This window comes from Drosophila montana, unplaced genomic scaffold, assembly GCF_035044405.1.
Source record: "Drosophila montana isolate Dmon_TW-CO22-7 unplaced genomic scaffold, ASM3504440v1 contig_2956_1, whole genome shotgun sequence".
Lineage (NCBI taxonomy): Eukaryota > Metazoa > Arthropoda > Insecta > Diptera > Drosophilidae > Drosophila > Drosophila montana.
Window position 1 is genome coordinate 147,513 of NW_026997831.1, and position 17,146 is coordinate 164,658.

Here is a 17,146-nt window from a genome sequence, read left to right on the forward strand (position 1 = left end):
GTTTTATCACGGTAGTTATGTCGTCTATTCTGCGCGCTGATACAGGCGTCTTGTCGGGGCATCTGGTCTGCTTGGCATTTTGCGTGGCCTTTTTAATCGTTAGTTCACTTGCTGCCTTGTGCCTTAGCGGTTCGCATGGCGACTGCTTTCTGTATAACGAGGTGGTGTCTCTTTTCGTTTTTTTTTTGCCTCGGTGGCTTGTCTCGCGTTCGGTGGCATCTCGTTTTTGTTGCGGTTCGGAATCTGCACAGCCGTTTGAGTGTCGCTATCCCCTCCAGATCATCTATTTGAGTGGATACTCTCTCCTGGATCTTCTTCATTTTCTCAAGCGAATTCTTCATTCCCTGGTTTATGTGACGCACCACAGGCTTCTCCTCATTGACGAGGTAGATTATCTCGTCCAAGATTTTGCCTAGTTGACTTAACTGGCCGCAGCAGGAGTCTTCAGTGGTCTTAGCTCGCTGTCTCAAGGCCTCTCCATGGTTTTAACGGGTGGGGCCAGGTGTTGCAATAGCCCAGCAGCCTTTTCCACTCGATTTCACTCAGTTTACTAAGGAGCTGCAATTCTGTGGCCTGGCTTCCTGTATACACTAATTGACACCTTACTGGGCTAAGGTCTCAATTGGTTCAATAGAATTCGCTGTGCTTGGATAATAAATGGTCCCGCAGGATATCCCAACTTGGCTGCAAGTTTCGCCACAGTCTTTTACCGGTTGAAGTTATGCCATCCCGTCTCAGCCGCCAGAACCCCATTTGTGGGTACGCCGCCGGAGCGGTGGGTTTAGCATTCTGCATTATGTCTTTTTTTATGCTGTTATACTGACGCCAGTGGCGCCTTCTATTTGATGCTCTGTTAGATATTTGGCTTCGGCTTTTGAGCACTAGTGCTCAGCTGTTCTTACGCAGGTTGCCATCGCTAGCTTGTAGCAGCTGATCGTCGTCTGCATGACTTTCACAATTTCTAGAGAGGTTGGAGATCTTTTCACTCAATGAACTCAGAAGGCACAATTGAGTGGCGATGTTTTTGCCTTCCCAAAGGAAAAAACCTGCCCGGAGCAGGTGGTTATTAGAGCTAACTCCAGTACGTTAAGTTCGTCAATCAGCATATTGCCTTATAGACGCGTGACAGTGTGTATAGACGTGTGTGTCAGTGTGTGTGAATGGTTATGTTTTGTTTTTTTTTTGAAAATCTTCGTAAGGCACTGATGGCCCGGGCCAACCGTAAGCACGATTCGCTGACTCCATCAACACCTAAGTACTAAACTCACCCTCCCCTCACACACCACAATTCTCGCGGGATCACCGCAAAGTATTTCTTTGGGGGGATGGGTTGCCTATTTTAGGCAGTCTCCATTCTTCGTCGCTCCTTTTCGTATCATCTCAGATCCCTCTGGATGCTTATAATGAGCTGACTCAGATTTGCCCTCTACTTCCAACATCACTAGTCCTCAGGTGGGGCACAGAACCTACTGCATCTCTGTACCTCGAGCATTGGTACAGCACGTATTTCGGGCCTTCGTCCAGATTTTTGCAGTTAGGGCACTCTGGAGTGTCCTCGTGCCTGAACCTATGAAGGTACTATCTGTACCCGCCGTTTCTCCATTCCGTCTCCTAGTCCAGTGCATTAGTTTGGGGATTGGCTTGTGTGTCCATCTCCCCTTGTTCGCCGTGTTCCATCTTTCCTGCCAAGTGGCTATTGATGCTGCACTCTCCGACCTTTGGATGACGTCCATTGACAGCATTCCCGCCAGTACTGTGACTGCCTCGTCCGACACCTGCGGAATCCAGAAATAGTGTGGAGTGCTCTGAGCCTGTAGGTGATTGATATCTTCCTTCGGAGGCCTTTCTGGGTTTCAACCGCTGATGCCCATATACGTACAGCATAGAGAAGTACGGAGGTTAAAACGTCTACCTGCTCTAGGTCCTCCTATGTAGAGTAGCATTTTGGCTTTTTCTGGCTAACATAATCTACGTGAGGTCCGAAGCCAAGCCTGTTGTCTACCATGGCCTTTGACTCGATACTAACGTTGTCTTCCTGGAATTTAGTAGACTTTACTATTTTCCGGCTTGTGATAAGCACATTCTATGTTTCTATGTGTCATATTGACGCTAGCGCTACGCGTCCAGCTGGCCACGTTCCCTATGGCTGCATTTGCTGCCGCTTCTACTTTGTATATCTCTTTGCTCACCACTATGATTCTGCATTCCTGGAGCAATTTTACTCAAAGCACCTCGTCGTACATTATGTTGTATGGAAGCTGCTGGCCGGGGTACAGATCTCAGTCTCACCAGGGTCACCAATTTACAAGACATTTTTTAATTTGCTAGGTCACAGGGTAAGCAGGCCAAGCCCCGATTCACACATGCACAGCCGAGATTGCTCACGCGGTCGGCAGGCTAAGCCCTGATGCATGGCACACTAGGTTTTGAGAAGAGGTTATGTTGAACACAATGTGCAACTTCTGGCCTCGAAGTTAGTGTTAGTAGGAAATAAAAAGAGTTAACCGACTTTCTTTACTAACTTTATTTATTCACATCCACTTACTACTCGCTACATTACACGATTTCCCTAAGTTAAGGCCCTACCGCACTGTTTGGAGCCCTAGCGTTCCGCTGCACATCCTAAGTCTCCTTTGCTCCGCCTTCTGTTACACACGTCTACTCACTTTGATACTCGCTCCAAAAGTGCTGGCTCGCTCGCCTGCAAGCCGTACGCTTGCCTCGGCCGCTCAACTTCGCCACGAGCATTCGCAACTTCGCCTCGGAGCTTTCGCTCTTCGCCGCCGAATTAAAGCTGCGCTCTCGAGGACGGTGTTGAGCAACCGATCAGCAACGCACGGTTGCTGCGGCGGCCGGCGGTTAAATTCAAACTTAATTGAATTTGGGCTCCTTGTCCTTAACTAACTCCAATAATACTACGAATTATAAGCTTAACGGCTTCTTGTCTTTAGTTAGGTACTCTCTTATTCTAATAATTCTTATAACTTACAAAACTCAACTATAATCTAATGGCTCCTTGCCTCTTATTTAGCTAATATCTTATTCTAAGAATAATTGCTTATAAAGTAACAAAACTAACTAATTTATAACGTCAACGGCTCCTTGCCGTGACTTAGGAAACATGGCGACTTCTTGCCGTCGATCCAGAACTGTGGGGTGGCTGACTCAAAAAGCCACCTCACAATGTTCCACAGGATTAGTCCCAAGACCGACCTTGTGGGATCCCTGCTGAGACAATGCAACTCCTAGTACCGTCTTCCATATCATAACTCAATACCCGATCGGACAAGGTCTTCCAGCTTAGATGCAATGTCTAGGCGGCCTCGGGCTCGTTGAGAGCGCCTTATCGCACGTAGGTCGCTGATTCCTCGTTCCACCAGTAGCAAGGTGATCCTCTTCTATTTGGCATCTTCCTTCCATAAGATGCCGTGCCATGTCTTCTGCTGACTCTGTTGTCCAAGTCCATTAAGTAGTTGTCATTCCATTTGGGGGGTGTTGTTTTGGGGTGCTGTTTTCTCCGTCTTCTCCCGTAGATCTCGAAATGTACTACCTGGTGGTCGCTGAATGTACATTCATCGCTGACTTTTCATGTGGTTAGCCTATAAAAGTGAACTGCTGAGCAGGGTGAGGTCTATAGTAGAGTTTCTACCGGCCTTGCAGTATGTAAGCTCCTGCCCGTTGTTTGCAAGTTCCACGTCGTTCGCCGCGAACTCTTCTAGCAGGCTGGTCCCTCTTGCGTTGGTATCCTTGCTTCCCCATTCCACGGCTCAGGAGTTAAGGTCTCCGGCTATGATGAGGGGAGCTCTGTTGCGAGAGTCTTCTGATATTCTGTGTGTGTGTGTTTTTTTTTTTATATGAGGGTAAAGCATTACAGGCCGAAAGGCCGTGTTGGTTTTGCACCCACGTAAAACCCATCTACTCTCCGTATCCCTCTCATGGCACCACCGATGGGTATCACTTAACGAGGGGGAGATGGCATGAAAGCCTCAGCTAGATTCTCATCTATGATTGTCGATTGCGCTGTCTTTCAGCGCGACGCAAGGATTTGATTATCTGAAACTGTGGTGGTAAGCTGTGGTGTGCAGCCATGCTACTTCGGCTGTAAGCTGGTATCCTCAGTGCCGGCGGCCAGACTATTGCAGCATTCAGGATAATCATCCTGGCTAATACTGCAGATTTCGACGCCATTCCCTCGACGAACTCCAGACTGTGCCTGAAAGAAAGCCGATGGTCAAGCATTACTCCCAAGTACCTGATGGCTGGCTTCAAGTGTATGGGACAGATGTCGATGTATATTTTGACTGTCTCCACTACCTTCCGGCTGCTGACTAGTACTGCCTCCGTTTTGTGGGCAGCCAGTGTTTACCACTTGACGAATAGAGGTGTTTGTTTTGTCGTCTACCGCAGCCAGCTCTTTGCTGATCGTAACAACCGCTATGTCGTCTGCAAAGCCAATAATGTGTGTACCTGCTGAGATGTCCAACCGGAGAACTGCGTCGTACATTACATTCCACAATGTAGGTCCCAGGACTGTGCTGACGCTGACGCTGTCCTGCAGTGGTGTCACACAGGAGCACACGGTTGGAAAAGTAGTCCGTAATCAAGCTTAGGTAGTGCTGCGATTTTTCCGGAATCCAAACTAGTGCTCAGATAGCCCTAATAGCCGATTGATGGCTTTCTTAAGCGAGGCTTTCCTCGCTCTGTAGATTTCCTGCATTTCCTGGCAATTGTTTCTCCTGCCATTGTTAGCGTCTTCTGGCTATATGGCACTCGCTTCTAGTCGTCTCTATACCTTGGTTCCACCAGTGAACAGGTCTGCAACCGTTTATCCGCCTTTTCTCTATTAGCATGGCAGCATTGCATGCCTCCTCTACCATTCTTGGTATATTAGTAACTGACAGCCATCGCCTTATTGCCATTTCGATAACCTGATTTCAATCTCAAGAAGAAAACGTCCACTATTTATAAGCAACGGTTAAAGAAAGATTGATGCTGTGAAAGTAGACCCCTGCAAGTTGAGCCACTTACAAGCTAACTGTCCTACAAAAACTCAAGTGAAAAAAAAACTTTTACTAAAATAGCAGCACACGTATGCATTTGTGTGTATGTGCGCACATATATTCAGAAATCCTTCCAATTCCTGCCGCAAACACTTGGCCTGCCAATACATAAATAGCAACACGTTTTCTTTATTAACTTCTGTGCTCGTAACCGATCTAAATGTAATTTTCAGCAGAAGATCTTATTGTGCAGTAGAATATCCGTTGTTTCAATCGATTTATTTATTTGATTTACAGCTATGGGTCAGCGGCGAAGAGGTGGCGATAGCTACGAAATTAAATATATCAATTAACACCAACAAACCGACGTCTGCCGATCCCGAGAGACCGGATGCCGTCGCTACAAAGTAGCAGTATTGGCCGCTGATATTCGATGTCTTTGCATTGCTGCGGTCAACGGCCACAGCGACGAAATCTGATGCCTCCCATGCGCTAAGTGACGGCATTCTGCCGTTGGCGCTGCCGTGGTGTGAAGGCTTTGGATAAAACACCAGCAACAACGCTGAGCGAGTTAAAAGACAAAAAAAATAAAACCTCAGCAACAACACAACACAGAACACAAAAAAACGTCAACAAGGGGCCGGTCTGCAACAGCTCTACAACACGAACAACGCACCACGAAAGATATGGGTATTTGAACATAACATTCTTGTAAGAGAGCGAACAATCGGCCAGAAATAAATAAATTATTATATCGACAAAAAAGCTAATTTTTTTTTCAACTTTTTACTGTTAATAGGGCCGCTGGAAATCAATTCCAGTATTTGGCGGCAAACTGGAAAATTATGTCTCGTGGAGACAGGCAGCCACCGCTACATTCTCCTCTTGAAGGAAACAGAAGTATTTTTTTGCGCGGCGTTTTAATTTTGATTTTAATAAAACACCGGCGTTGTACATTTTCTATTTAAAAACATTTTCTTACTGTTTTTCCTCTCGATTGATTTTTGTCTTGTCGTTTAGTTTATAGAAAGATGTGTTCAACATAGAAGCGTTTCTGTTGACCTACAAGACGACACTGTTGCTGTTGCCCAGTTATTGCTGACTGTGGAGCCCACTTCTCTGCGGTCAAAGAATGCAAATCGGCAATAAGCGCTACCTTCTGCAAGATGCGAAATACCAGAGCCTGTGCGCAGGAACTGGTTTCCGAAGCCGTAGCTCACTGCAGCACTCACACCAGCTAACTTGACCCCGTCACGGTCAGAGTTGAGGGGGTTTTCATCATCAATGACGAAAACGTCAGTATCACCGACAACAACGGCATCGCACAATTAGTGTCTGGAACATTTCTGGTATCATTCGACGACAATGAAACTTTGTTCACCAACAACTACGGCGTCCTGAGAATGAAACTAGCGGTATCGGCCTAGACACAGATCAACGTAACCGAAAATCAGGAGCGACTGAGTTTGCCGCCTCTCTACGAACTGATTGTGACAAGCCCCCAGCACATAGATAAATAAATGGCTGATGTAACTAAAAGATTGGAGCTGAAAGCAGGAATTCGGAAGGCCGAGAACGGACTTTGCTTAACCAAAAGAGAAGTTACCACCAATAAATCAAAATCTGCCGATCCCGCCGAGAGACCGGATGCCGTCACTACAAAGAAGCTGCATTGGCCACTGATATTTGTTGACTTCGCATTGCTGCCGGTCAACGGCCACATTGATGAAATCTGATGCCTCGTTAGCATTCTGACGTTAACGCTGCCATGGTCTGAGAGCTTTGGGTTAATTTAGCTTTTAGTATAGATTTTAGAGTTTAAAATTGAATCAAATAAAGTATACGTGCTAATAATGAATAATATTCGGTTTTGAATCCTCAGATCTAGTATTTCAGTCGTTCAGCATTCGCTCACACTAGTAACGCGATAGTTGTTAATTTACAGTTTACTCGGATGCATTTTGTTCGCAAGGCTCGCTCTCCAGATCGCTTGCCGTATTCATTGCCACGTTAAGTTCTAATGTGCCTGTAAAGCAGGTCCAATAGACGTCCAGCTTAGAGCGCGGCGACTAGATCATTAAGGAGGTCATCCGAAGTCAGGTCTAGCAAGCTTGTTATCCTAAGCGGATCTTGTCTGAAGTCAAGCGCACTTGGAGTTGCAGTAGCTCTATATGCCCAGTTAGGCCATTTTGATAACAGAGAAGAAGCTGGTGAGCAGTATACTGACACGAGGTTGAACTCGCCTCTGCCAGATCCGCACCGGATGATGGCGGCATGCAGTGACAGGACGACGTCAGTGGATGGTGCCTCAAGGTCCAGCTAATCAGGATTGCTGCTTCTGTATGTTATCTGTTGTGTGGGTGGCTGGCATTAAAAAAAAGTGTAGCTCTGAGAGTACCGTGTAAAGGAACACGTCTATGTTGTGGCGCTCGATGAAGGCGGAATTTGCATTCATTTTCGAGAAAACTCCGCTGGCGTTCCAAAGTTCCTTAGTATAGAACTTTGGTCGTTTTATTGACTATGGTTTTTTGTACTCGTAATTATAAACTGGCCAACAGTGGCTACAACTCAACGGCTAAGTTGGGACTGTTTTCAGCAAATGGATTAGATCGATTAGAATTGCCGCGAGCTTTGTCCTCGCTGGGCTGATTACCGCGCAGGACGCTGCCAAAATATTCCTGACAGGTAGAGAAGCTGAGAGCAGCCGGCGCTGCTTGGGGGCGGCAATCCCTGGAGTAGGTTACGTCTATGCCATTTGCCTTATGCTAATTTTTCTGCTGGAAGGCGTACGGCGTACTCTTGTTGTCTAGTTCCTTGCAAAACGTCGCGAAGCTGACGATGACCGGGACAGTTATTCTGGGCATTTTGAGGAAAGGACGCTCCTTCTGAGGCGCCGTCTGAGTGGTTTGCTGGTTGCTGCTTTGGCGCTTGTTGCCTGCCTGCCCTTGCGCGTGCTGCGTCTCAGAAAGCCGAGAAACGCGTTTGGTTCCTTTTTTTGCTGGGCTTCATTCGGGTCAAGAGTCAAGAGAACATAACCTTCTCGTTTTTTGCTACCCCTTTTTGGATTTAAACACTGCCTTTTGCCAGTTAGCTTGGGTAGATGATTCCTCAGAAAAGCCTGGAGTCCGGGCTTAAAGCGTGGGTCGAAATGGGGAGAGCCGGGACATCGGGGGTATGGGGACGACGATTTAAAAATAAACTATTTCCTCGATAGGTTCAAACTCGTGACTGACCACACTATTTGTTAACGACTCTACTCAACAGCAAAACTCGTTTTCTTTGTGTTTCAGTAGAACTTATTGTGCTATAGAATATTCGAATATTCTTAAAAAGACAAGTACCTCAAAATTGTAGTTTAAGTTGGTGGGTATAAAAAAAGTCCTCAAGAGGACTCGAGCACGCATAAACCACACTTCTTGCCACCTACTCAACAGCCATACCAATAATTGAGTCTTATTGAGAAAAAATCGAATTAAAATAGCAGCACACAATACAATACAATCGCAATTGCCATGCTGTTGATAGAATTCAATAAAGACGCGCAATGTAAGCCAATATTAATATAAGAGGTTTTTCACGGAAAAATATTATTAAATTTTCAACTTGGTTAGCAAATTTAATGATCTAACGCCGCTAAGGTTATTTTCTGCTGACCGATGTCTTATTGCAACGATTTTCAATTCAAGCCGCAATTATACACAAATACTCTATAGTGCATTAAGATCTATTGTTGAAAATTTAATCAATCGGTTAAGAAACACAAAAGTTTTTATTGAATTCTATCAACAGCATTGCAATTGTGATTGTACTGTTTTCTGCGCTGCGTGCATGTGCTGCTATTTTAATTTGTTTTTTTTTTATACCCTGAACCCATTGAAAATGGGTAAAACGGGTATAATGCTTTTGTGCAAATGTATGTAACAGGCAGAAGGAAGCATCTCCGACCTCATAAAGTATATATATTCTTGATCAGCATCAATAGCCGAGTCGATCTAGCCATGTCCGTCTGTCGGTCCGTCTGTCCGTCCGTCCGTTCGTCCGTATGTATGAAGGCAAGGATCCTAGAACCTATAAGAGCTAAAGACTTGAAATTTGGAACGTAGGTCCTACAAGCTCCTGCGCATTACGAGTTTGTTTCCGACAATCCAAATCTAGCCCCGTTTCCAAGTAATCGATTAAAATCAATATCGAAATCCTGTTTTTTGAGCCATTTCGGCAAATAATATGAGCTAGAGTCACCAAACTTGAAATTTGGCTTCTAGAATAGTATATATATATCAAGTATCTTTCATTTTATGCCTAAGGCCACCTCCCCGCTACCACCACAAAGCTACAAATCAAGTTAATTATACAACATGTATTGCCCATCAATTTAAGCCACAATTTATATACAATTGACTTTTTGAGAATACACAAATATTCTACATTCTATTCTACAATAAGATGTACTGTCGAAAATTTCATTAAGATCGGTTAAAAATCACGCACGTGTAAGCAGCAGCTAGCGCAAATTCCAAAAATTTCTGTATGCATATACACACACACATTCATGCGCGTCTGCTTTGAATTCTTTCAAAAGCTTTACAATTGCGATTGTATTGTTTTCTGTGCTGCTATTTTAATTGTTTTCTTTTTCATTAAAACTCAATTTTTGTGTGGCTCTTGAGTAGAGGCTGCGGCAAGTGGTGCGGTTAGTTGCGAGTACAAACCCTGCCAAGGGAACAATTTTTTTTTTATTTTAATTTTTCTTTATTACTACTAAAGCAAATGAGCGCCTAGTGTGAGCTGCATTTGGTGTTGGAAGAAGAGGGTTCAGACTATCCCCTAGTCGGGAGCTCCCGACTAGAACATCTTACTTGTTTCAGTTTCGAATAGTTGTTGGTTTGGCTGTTGAGTAGAGTCGGCGGCTAGTAGTGTCGTCAATTTCTGCTAAAGCAAACGAGCGCGTAGCGCGAGCTGCATTTAGTGTTGGTAAAAAAGGGTTCAGGTTATTCCCTAGTCGGGAGCACCCGACTAGATCCTCTTACTTGCTTTAACTTAAGTTGCTGACGTTTTGCTTTTATATGATTGTGCCATGTAATCGCGCGTTCGAGATGCGAGCCAAGATACTTCATAGAGATGTTTTGCGGCTGTGCTTGTTGAATGGTTAAACGAATAAAGTGGAAAGGTAAAATTTCATGCGTTGATGCTTCGGCTTATCGGGAACATTTAGGGTTAGAAAGGAAGAGCGTAAGAATAGATGAAATTCAGTTTTGCACGAAAATATGGTTGACTGGGATACACACAAGCACACAAACACTCATACATATACTCAAGAAAATTTCGATAGGAAAAAAAAGACAATGAAAAAGTGTTATTGATTGTGGAAGAATTGTCGAAATTGGTGCGCGTCAATACGTGGTACGTCCTGAACTGCCCTCGTTTGCCCGTCAATATGAAAACATATTGACTTATTGTAGTAGTACTATATATACATACATATATAAATATATATACATATATGTATGTATATAGCATTGATGAATATGAGTACTTATGTCTGTTAGTATGTATGTATGTACCGAAATATACAATATGCATATACAACACATACATACATAGTAAATATGGGAGGGAATAAGTTCAGGAATATAGACGTGCGTACGCAAACAATTATGTATATACATATATATGTATGTACATATGTATGTATGTATACATTTATAGTATGTTTACAGATAAATATGAGAATAAACAATCAATGTACATACATACATACATATGTGTGAATTTCTGTATGTATGTATGTAAAGATATTTATTTATATTGATATCCACTTTCTCAGTCGTTAGGAGCACATGCTTTCAGTAAGACTCAAGTGCGTCATTTACTGCAACGTATCTTTTTTTTCAAATTGTGCGGTGTCAATCAGAGATAAGATATCTTCTTATAGTTACAAGCATACATATATACATTTTTATTTACATATACATAGGCATGGACATATACATAGTTGTGCCCAAGTAATATTTGATTATAAAATACAAATTGTAATTTTTTCTGATGTGTGTCAAGCTAGTTTTTATGTATTTAATTTTTAGTTATTTAGTAACAAATAACAACTCAATACAAATATGCTGTACACCACAATCAATATTATACAAGAGTCAAGGATCAAATAACTCTACTAATTTAAAATGTATTCATGCCATGGATGGTCTAAATGAAAAAGTTAATGCTACCAGTATGGACATGCTTGGTAAAACAGAAAGTCCACAAGGATATGGCTTGGAAATTGTTAAAGAATTCAACAGACATATGAAGTTACTACAATGTGCGCATACCAGCATTTTGAATATATCACTGTTTACAGAAATATCAGTCAAAGTATCACCGGAATCATGCCTTCTAATTATAAACAGCAGCCTTATTGTTGTAACATGTAAATCCAGTATTGATGATGAGTTTCAAAGTATTGGTTTTGTTAATAAATGCTGTCCCCATGGTTACACATATGTCTCTGACTTAAATAAATGCTATTTACGTGAACCCGACTTCAATTTATACTCTTCCATTTTCGACAAACCAATGATTTTTGTCGATAATTCATTCGTATGTCCCAAAAATAATGTTTTAGTTGAATATGTGGTAGGGGCGAAAACAATAAACTTAAAAAAACAACAAATTTTACTTAAGGACTATGGCAGATCTTTTAAAAGAAACGAATTTTGCATTGAAGCTATTGAAGAGTTAATTCAAAATATAAACCCTCAAAACTACAAAAATAATGAGCAATTTTTAGTTCGCACTTGTCAACAACTTCAAATTTGCGATTCGGTACCGTGTCTTCGTAAGTGTTGTGCCGACGGTGAAATATATCACAAAGGAAATATGACGACTTCTTGTAAAAGCGATGAAAACGATTCTAAATTTCAGAGTCTGGCAACTATGAATCTCAGCGGAGTTTTCACGAAACCCTCAGGTATGTAAAATTTAATATTAAATTTATTGGTCCAAAGTACTATCTGCTTAAAATTTGCCCTCTCATTCTAAAAAATTGGCACTTAACAAGTATTTTTATTTATTGTAAATGGTTAAGGATAACAGGAAACATACATTTGAATGCAACGCAAAATGTTTAGTGTGGCTTTAGGCAATATTGAGACAGCTCTTTGCTTGTTTGCATGAAAATTTCCCATTGTCCAATATAATTTCATTCAAAAAGATAAGTAATCGAAATATTTTACATATGTTTTATTATTTTTATTCAGCTTCTTAGATGTAATATGTATTTGGTTTTTGAAATTTTCTTATAATAGAGTAAATTACACTTCTAAAATGTAATTGATTAACTTTAACGTAAATAAAGTGAAAACTTTATTTTCCGCCCTATAAAGAGGATGCAGAGATTGCTGGTGGTCTGACTTATACATTTTTATACCATGGACCCATTAAAAATAGGTAAAAGGGGTATAATGTGTTTGTGCAAATATATGTAACAGGCAGAAGGAAGCATCTCCGATCCCATGAAGCATAAATATTCTTATTAAGCATCAATAGCCGAGTCGATTCAGCCATGACCGTCTGTCAGTCCGTCTATCCGTATGTATGAAAGCAAGGAGATGTTGCATTTGACGTTATCGGCAGCACCGAGGGTTACTTAGTTGGTTGCGTGCGATATTATCGGCCACGCCGATATCTTTTTGTCATATGGTCAGAGTATGCGGGGTGAAGCTGGGCCCACGGTGGAGCCCAAATTTTTGAAGGGTGGCAACGCCAGACATGCGATCCACGGCGCCAAAAGCGACGATTGCTATTGGCCGCCCGGTTCGCTCTTAAAGAGACTATGAGGAGAGTGGATCGCATGCCCTTGGTATGCCCTTGGCCTTCATTTGGGCCATTGACCCAAAAAAATGCAGCTGTGCAGATGGGCAGCAACGGTGCCCGCCTCGCAAATGTATGCGTGTGCCGAAATTCGGCACCGATGGTGTTGCTGCCCAAATGTACGAGGGAGTTCGATTTGATCAGCGGTTAACGGCGGGCGTGCCAGCTCGAAGTGAGCATAAAATTTTTATATTGCATATCTGCTCAAAAGATTCGAATTTTTTCCCTTCTGGCAAGTTAAGCCGGCGCGTACTATCAAAAATAACTTAACAGACAAATAAAAATTTTGGGATTGTTTTTTTTTTTGCAAAATATAAAAAAATTAAAAGAGACTTAAAACTTAAGTGCGACGAGAGACGAACCAAATAAAACAAAAATTAACAGCTCCGGCAACAAAGGGACCAGCTCGCGCACCAGAGAGGCCCACGAAACATACCAAAAGCCAGGATTCGGCTCAGCGGCGCACACCAGCCATATCCGCGACGCCGCCAGCAAGCGTCGGCGCAACCCTGAAGGCGACGAGACGAGCCACCAACGACCGGGCTCCAACAACGAAGAAGCGGCCACAGGCGAGACCACGCCCACATCCCCCAAATGAGTCCGTTCCATTTTGCCCATCCTCGTTCGAGCCCTTGGCGGAGTCAGATGAAGACTCCTAATCGTACTCCCTGAAAAGGAACAGATTTTTTTTTGTTGTTAAATTTAGTTTTTTTTTTGCATTTATAAATTCCATCTATACATACATAGGCACTTACGCCGAGCTTCACTTTAGAGTGCGAACGGTGAGGGAAACTCCAAAGGTGATGCATCTGCGCCTGTAAAATACGAAAATTGAAAATGCTATGCTATGCTCACATACTTACCTAATTGGAATTTACCCATTTATATCGCCCCTTACCACCCCCAGAGAGCTCTTTAGGTAGGGTAAGGTAGAATTAAGCGATTTAATACAGATCTATATCACCTACCTGTTGCACGACTGATTATCGTGACATACCCAGTTTTAAGTATTTGAGTGGGCCATTGTTCCTAAATCGGCGCAACGATTGCCTCTAAATTGCCTCCTTGCGTGTTTCTTTTGCGGCGACTAGCAATATCTTTGTAGTATTTCGTCGCCTGTTCCATTTAGTGCTGTTAAAAAAAAAAAAAAATTTAGGAATTAATACACCTTGTCCATAAGTATAAATATATGCAACAATCATACGCACCCGGAGAAGAAATGTTCCGTGCATGAATACTAATTTATCTGAATAGAATCCTCGTGCAAATTAGAAAGAAATAAAAGAAATATTAATGCCAATAATTATAAGATTACACAAACCATTATACGCACCTGTGAAGTTAACGAAATCTCCACTTGCATGAGATTCTAGATAGCTGCAAGATAAATGCCATAAGCGATGATTATAATTATTATAAATTTTAAGAAAACGCAACCAATTATACGCACATATTGAAAGAAAGCATGTCCGGCTAAAGTAATATTGTTGGGGAGAGTGGGCATGATGGCCGACACGGGCTAATATAGGCCATTTAGTGGCCAAAATGAGGGAGACGAGTGTAGGCGATCGTCTCATGGTAGGGCGGGTACGCTGGGTCCGGAACCGGGGCCCGATCTGGAAGAGTAAGGTGGATAAATAGTGTTTTTTGTTAATGTATATTGAGTGTCTCACCTTTGTTGTTTACATTTTCATAGTTGTTACAGCTGTTTATTTTGTTCATGAGTTAGCAGTTCCGAATATTTGTTATCGATTATGTGGTTCATTTTGAGTAGTGTTGTGTGAGTCTGTTTTGCTACAGACGTGTAGCTTTGTTGTTATCGATTGTGCGGACTGCGGGCCAGGGATGGGACTGCACCCAGAGAATCCGATGAGCCAGCCGGCGCGGCCCACTGAGAAACAAGCAGTTACGTAACAATATGGCGCCCAAGTTGAAGAAGCACTCGGCTTCTTTGAAGTCGGTGTGTAATCAAAGAAAAATAAATACGATATAAAGGAAGGTACAGAGAAAAGGACTCCCTTGGCTTCAGGACCCACACCGCTGAAGTCTTATGTGGCACGAGTAGGTAGCTCATAATCGCGCAGCGTGTAGTGGAATCCGAGAAGCACGACGGAAGTAGAGGTTATCTGAATATCCATCCATAAGCATGAGGGGTTTTTCTTGTAGTGGTTGATGGCCGTTCGCATGTTGGCGAAACGTTTGCGACTGTCCATCATTCGCCTGGTGGTAGCCGCAACGACAAAGGCATCTCATGATTAAAAAAATGTGATATTAGGGTAGTTTAGTCAGATGTTATTTATTCAATTAGTAGTTTTTGGTCTCATTTTGTGTCAATGTTGGATGTATGCTGGACGTAGTTATACGAGCTTCGGAGACAGGTGACCCAGGACGATATAGAATCGAGCCTGCGCCGCATCTGTCACACAGCATATCCCAAGAATGGCCAGAAGAGCGACGGAGACGGATCTTGCCATGGTGTCCATTAACATGGGGAGTTTTCTTGTCGCGGTTGATGACGGTAAGTCACGTTTGCTAGTTGGCGAACGTTCGCGACCGTCCATCGTAGCCTGGTGGTAGCCGCCATGACAAAATAACCTGTGATAAAATGTGATATTAGGGTAGGTCTGACTAGAGTTTGTTTAATGTTTTCTATTTGTTTTGTCCCACTCTGTGTTAACGTTTGGTGTGTGCTGGCCGTAGTCAAATGAGCTTCGGAGACAGGTGACCCAGGACGATATAGAGCCGATCCTGCGCCGCACCTGTCACACAGCATACCCTAAGGGTGCACAGAAGTGCGACAGAAACCAAATAGCCTTCAAGGTAGCGTTCCTTGAATGCCGTTCGTCAGTCAAACTGACGAACTGAGCATTTGACGAATGCTTAAGTGTTGTCCACTGTCCAGATTATGCGTAGATTATTTAGCCTGTGTTAGGATTTGTCTTCTCTCCCCCAAATTATTTGAAACTTAATTAAAGTATGGAATATTATTGTTGTGAGTTGGTTTCGTTGTCGATATTTATTTAATTCTTCAGTTATTATTATTTGTAAGATCTGTTAGTGAAAGTGATTTATTTTTGTCGGCGATAGAGAATATTGTGGTTATTTATTTATTTATGTATCCATTTATATAAATTTAGGTAAATATTAGCAAGATTTGTCGTCGTTAGGGAATTTGGTGCAATCATCCATTAATTTATAAATAGTGGTATGGGTCGGTAAGATCAATATGTATTGGTGCTATTAAAAGTTAGGTTATTGCCTTGCGGTAAGGAGTCAATTATGGCTGAGGAACGGGGAGTTCCGAAGAAAGATATCCCGGCGAAGGGACCTCTAGGGAGTCTAGAGTTCCCAGAACCAACAATCGATTCCGTGATCAGCTCCGCAGTGATCGCGGCAATTGCACAAGCTCACCAGACCTATCTGCAGGCTCTACCATCTGGCATCAGCGAGTCCATCCGAGATGAGTTGCGAACGGGTTTTTTAGAGATGATGAAGGACATCATCGACGTGCTCAGACCGTTGGATACCCACGCCAGACAGCCAGATTCGGAGCCGGTGACACCAAGACACATCGCGCCGGACGCGGAAACAGGTGCCTTCCCATATGACAAAGAGCTCCAGAGCGGAGCGTATTCGCCGTCGGTACCGCCGAAACCACATAGACAAGGCGTGCGTAGGAAGAGGGATACACCCCCCAGACCGAGGTTTGTCGGGAGTCCTCAGGTTAGGAACGGGCGCAGCGTCAACAACCGAAACTTCCGGGTGGAGGACCAAAGAGCTGGTGATTTTCCGCCGGAGGCGGACGATAACGAAATTAAAAGGGAAGCCCTTGGGAGTGTTCCATGCGAAGGACGGGTGTAGATCAGGGTCGTGGGTGTGGCCTACGTTGGGCATCGTTATTAGCCGGCTGGGTCAATCCATGAAATGCGCACGCAGATTCCTTGTAACGGTCCTTCATGTCGTTACAATAATCTGCGTGGTGATGTTGCATTTGACGTTATCGGCAGCACCGAGGGTTACTTAGTTGGTTGCGTGCGATATTATCGGCCACGCCGATATCTTTTTGTCATATGGTCAGAGTATGCGGGGTGAAGCTGGGCCCACGGTGGAGCCCAAATTTTTGAAGGGTGGCAACGCCAGACATGCGATCCACGGCGCCAAAAGCGACGATTGCTATTGGCCGCCCGGTTCGCTCTTAAAGAGACTATGAGGAGAGTGGATCGCATGCCCTTGGTATGCCCTTGGCCTTCATTTGGGCCATTGACCCAAAAAAATGCAGCTGT

At 43.3% G+C, this 17,146-nt stretch overlaps 1 protein-coding gene and 1 long non-coding RNA gene across 4 annotated transcripts in view; one reads left to right on the forward strand and one right to left on the reverse strand.

Moving 5' to 3' along the window:
• Positions 1 to 14,767, reverse strand: part of LOC135430158 (uncharacterized) — a 142,551-nt gene extending 127,784 nt beyond the window's left edge. For 2 of the 3 annotated variants that reach the window (XR_010436575.1, XR_010436574.1), the window contains exons 1-5: positions 14,537 to 14,767; positions 14,314 to 14,479; positions 14,072 to 14,240; positions 13,727 to 13,994; positions 13,607 to 13,678 (exon numbers count right to left, since the gene is read on the reverse strand). This is a non-coding gene — a long non-coding RNA (uncharacterized LOC135430158). The remainder of the gene's footprint in view (positions 1 to 13,606; positions 13,679 to 13,726; positions 13,995 to 14,071; positions 14,241 to 14,313; positions 14,480 to 14,536) is intronic. The other variant, XR_010436576.1, reaches the window with a different exon arrangement.
• mthl15 (methuselah-like 15) overlaps positions 10,882 to 17,146 on the forward strand; it is a 69,529-nt gene continuing 63,264 nt past the window's right edge. Inside the window, exon 1 of the mRNA XM_064684712.1 lies at positions 10,882 to 11,961. Within this exon, the coding sequence (XP_064540782.1) occupies positions 11,043 to 11,961 (919 nt within the window). The 5' untranslated portion in view covers positions 10,882 to 11,042. The remainder of the gene's footprint in view (positions 11,962 to 17,146) is intronic.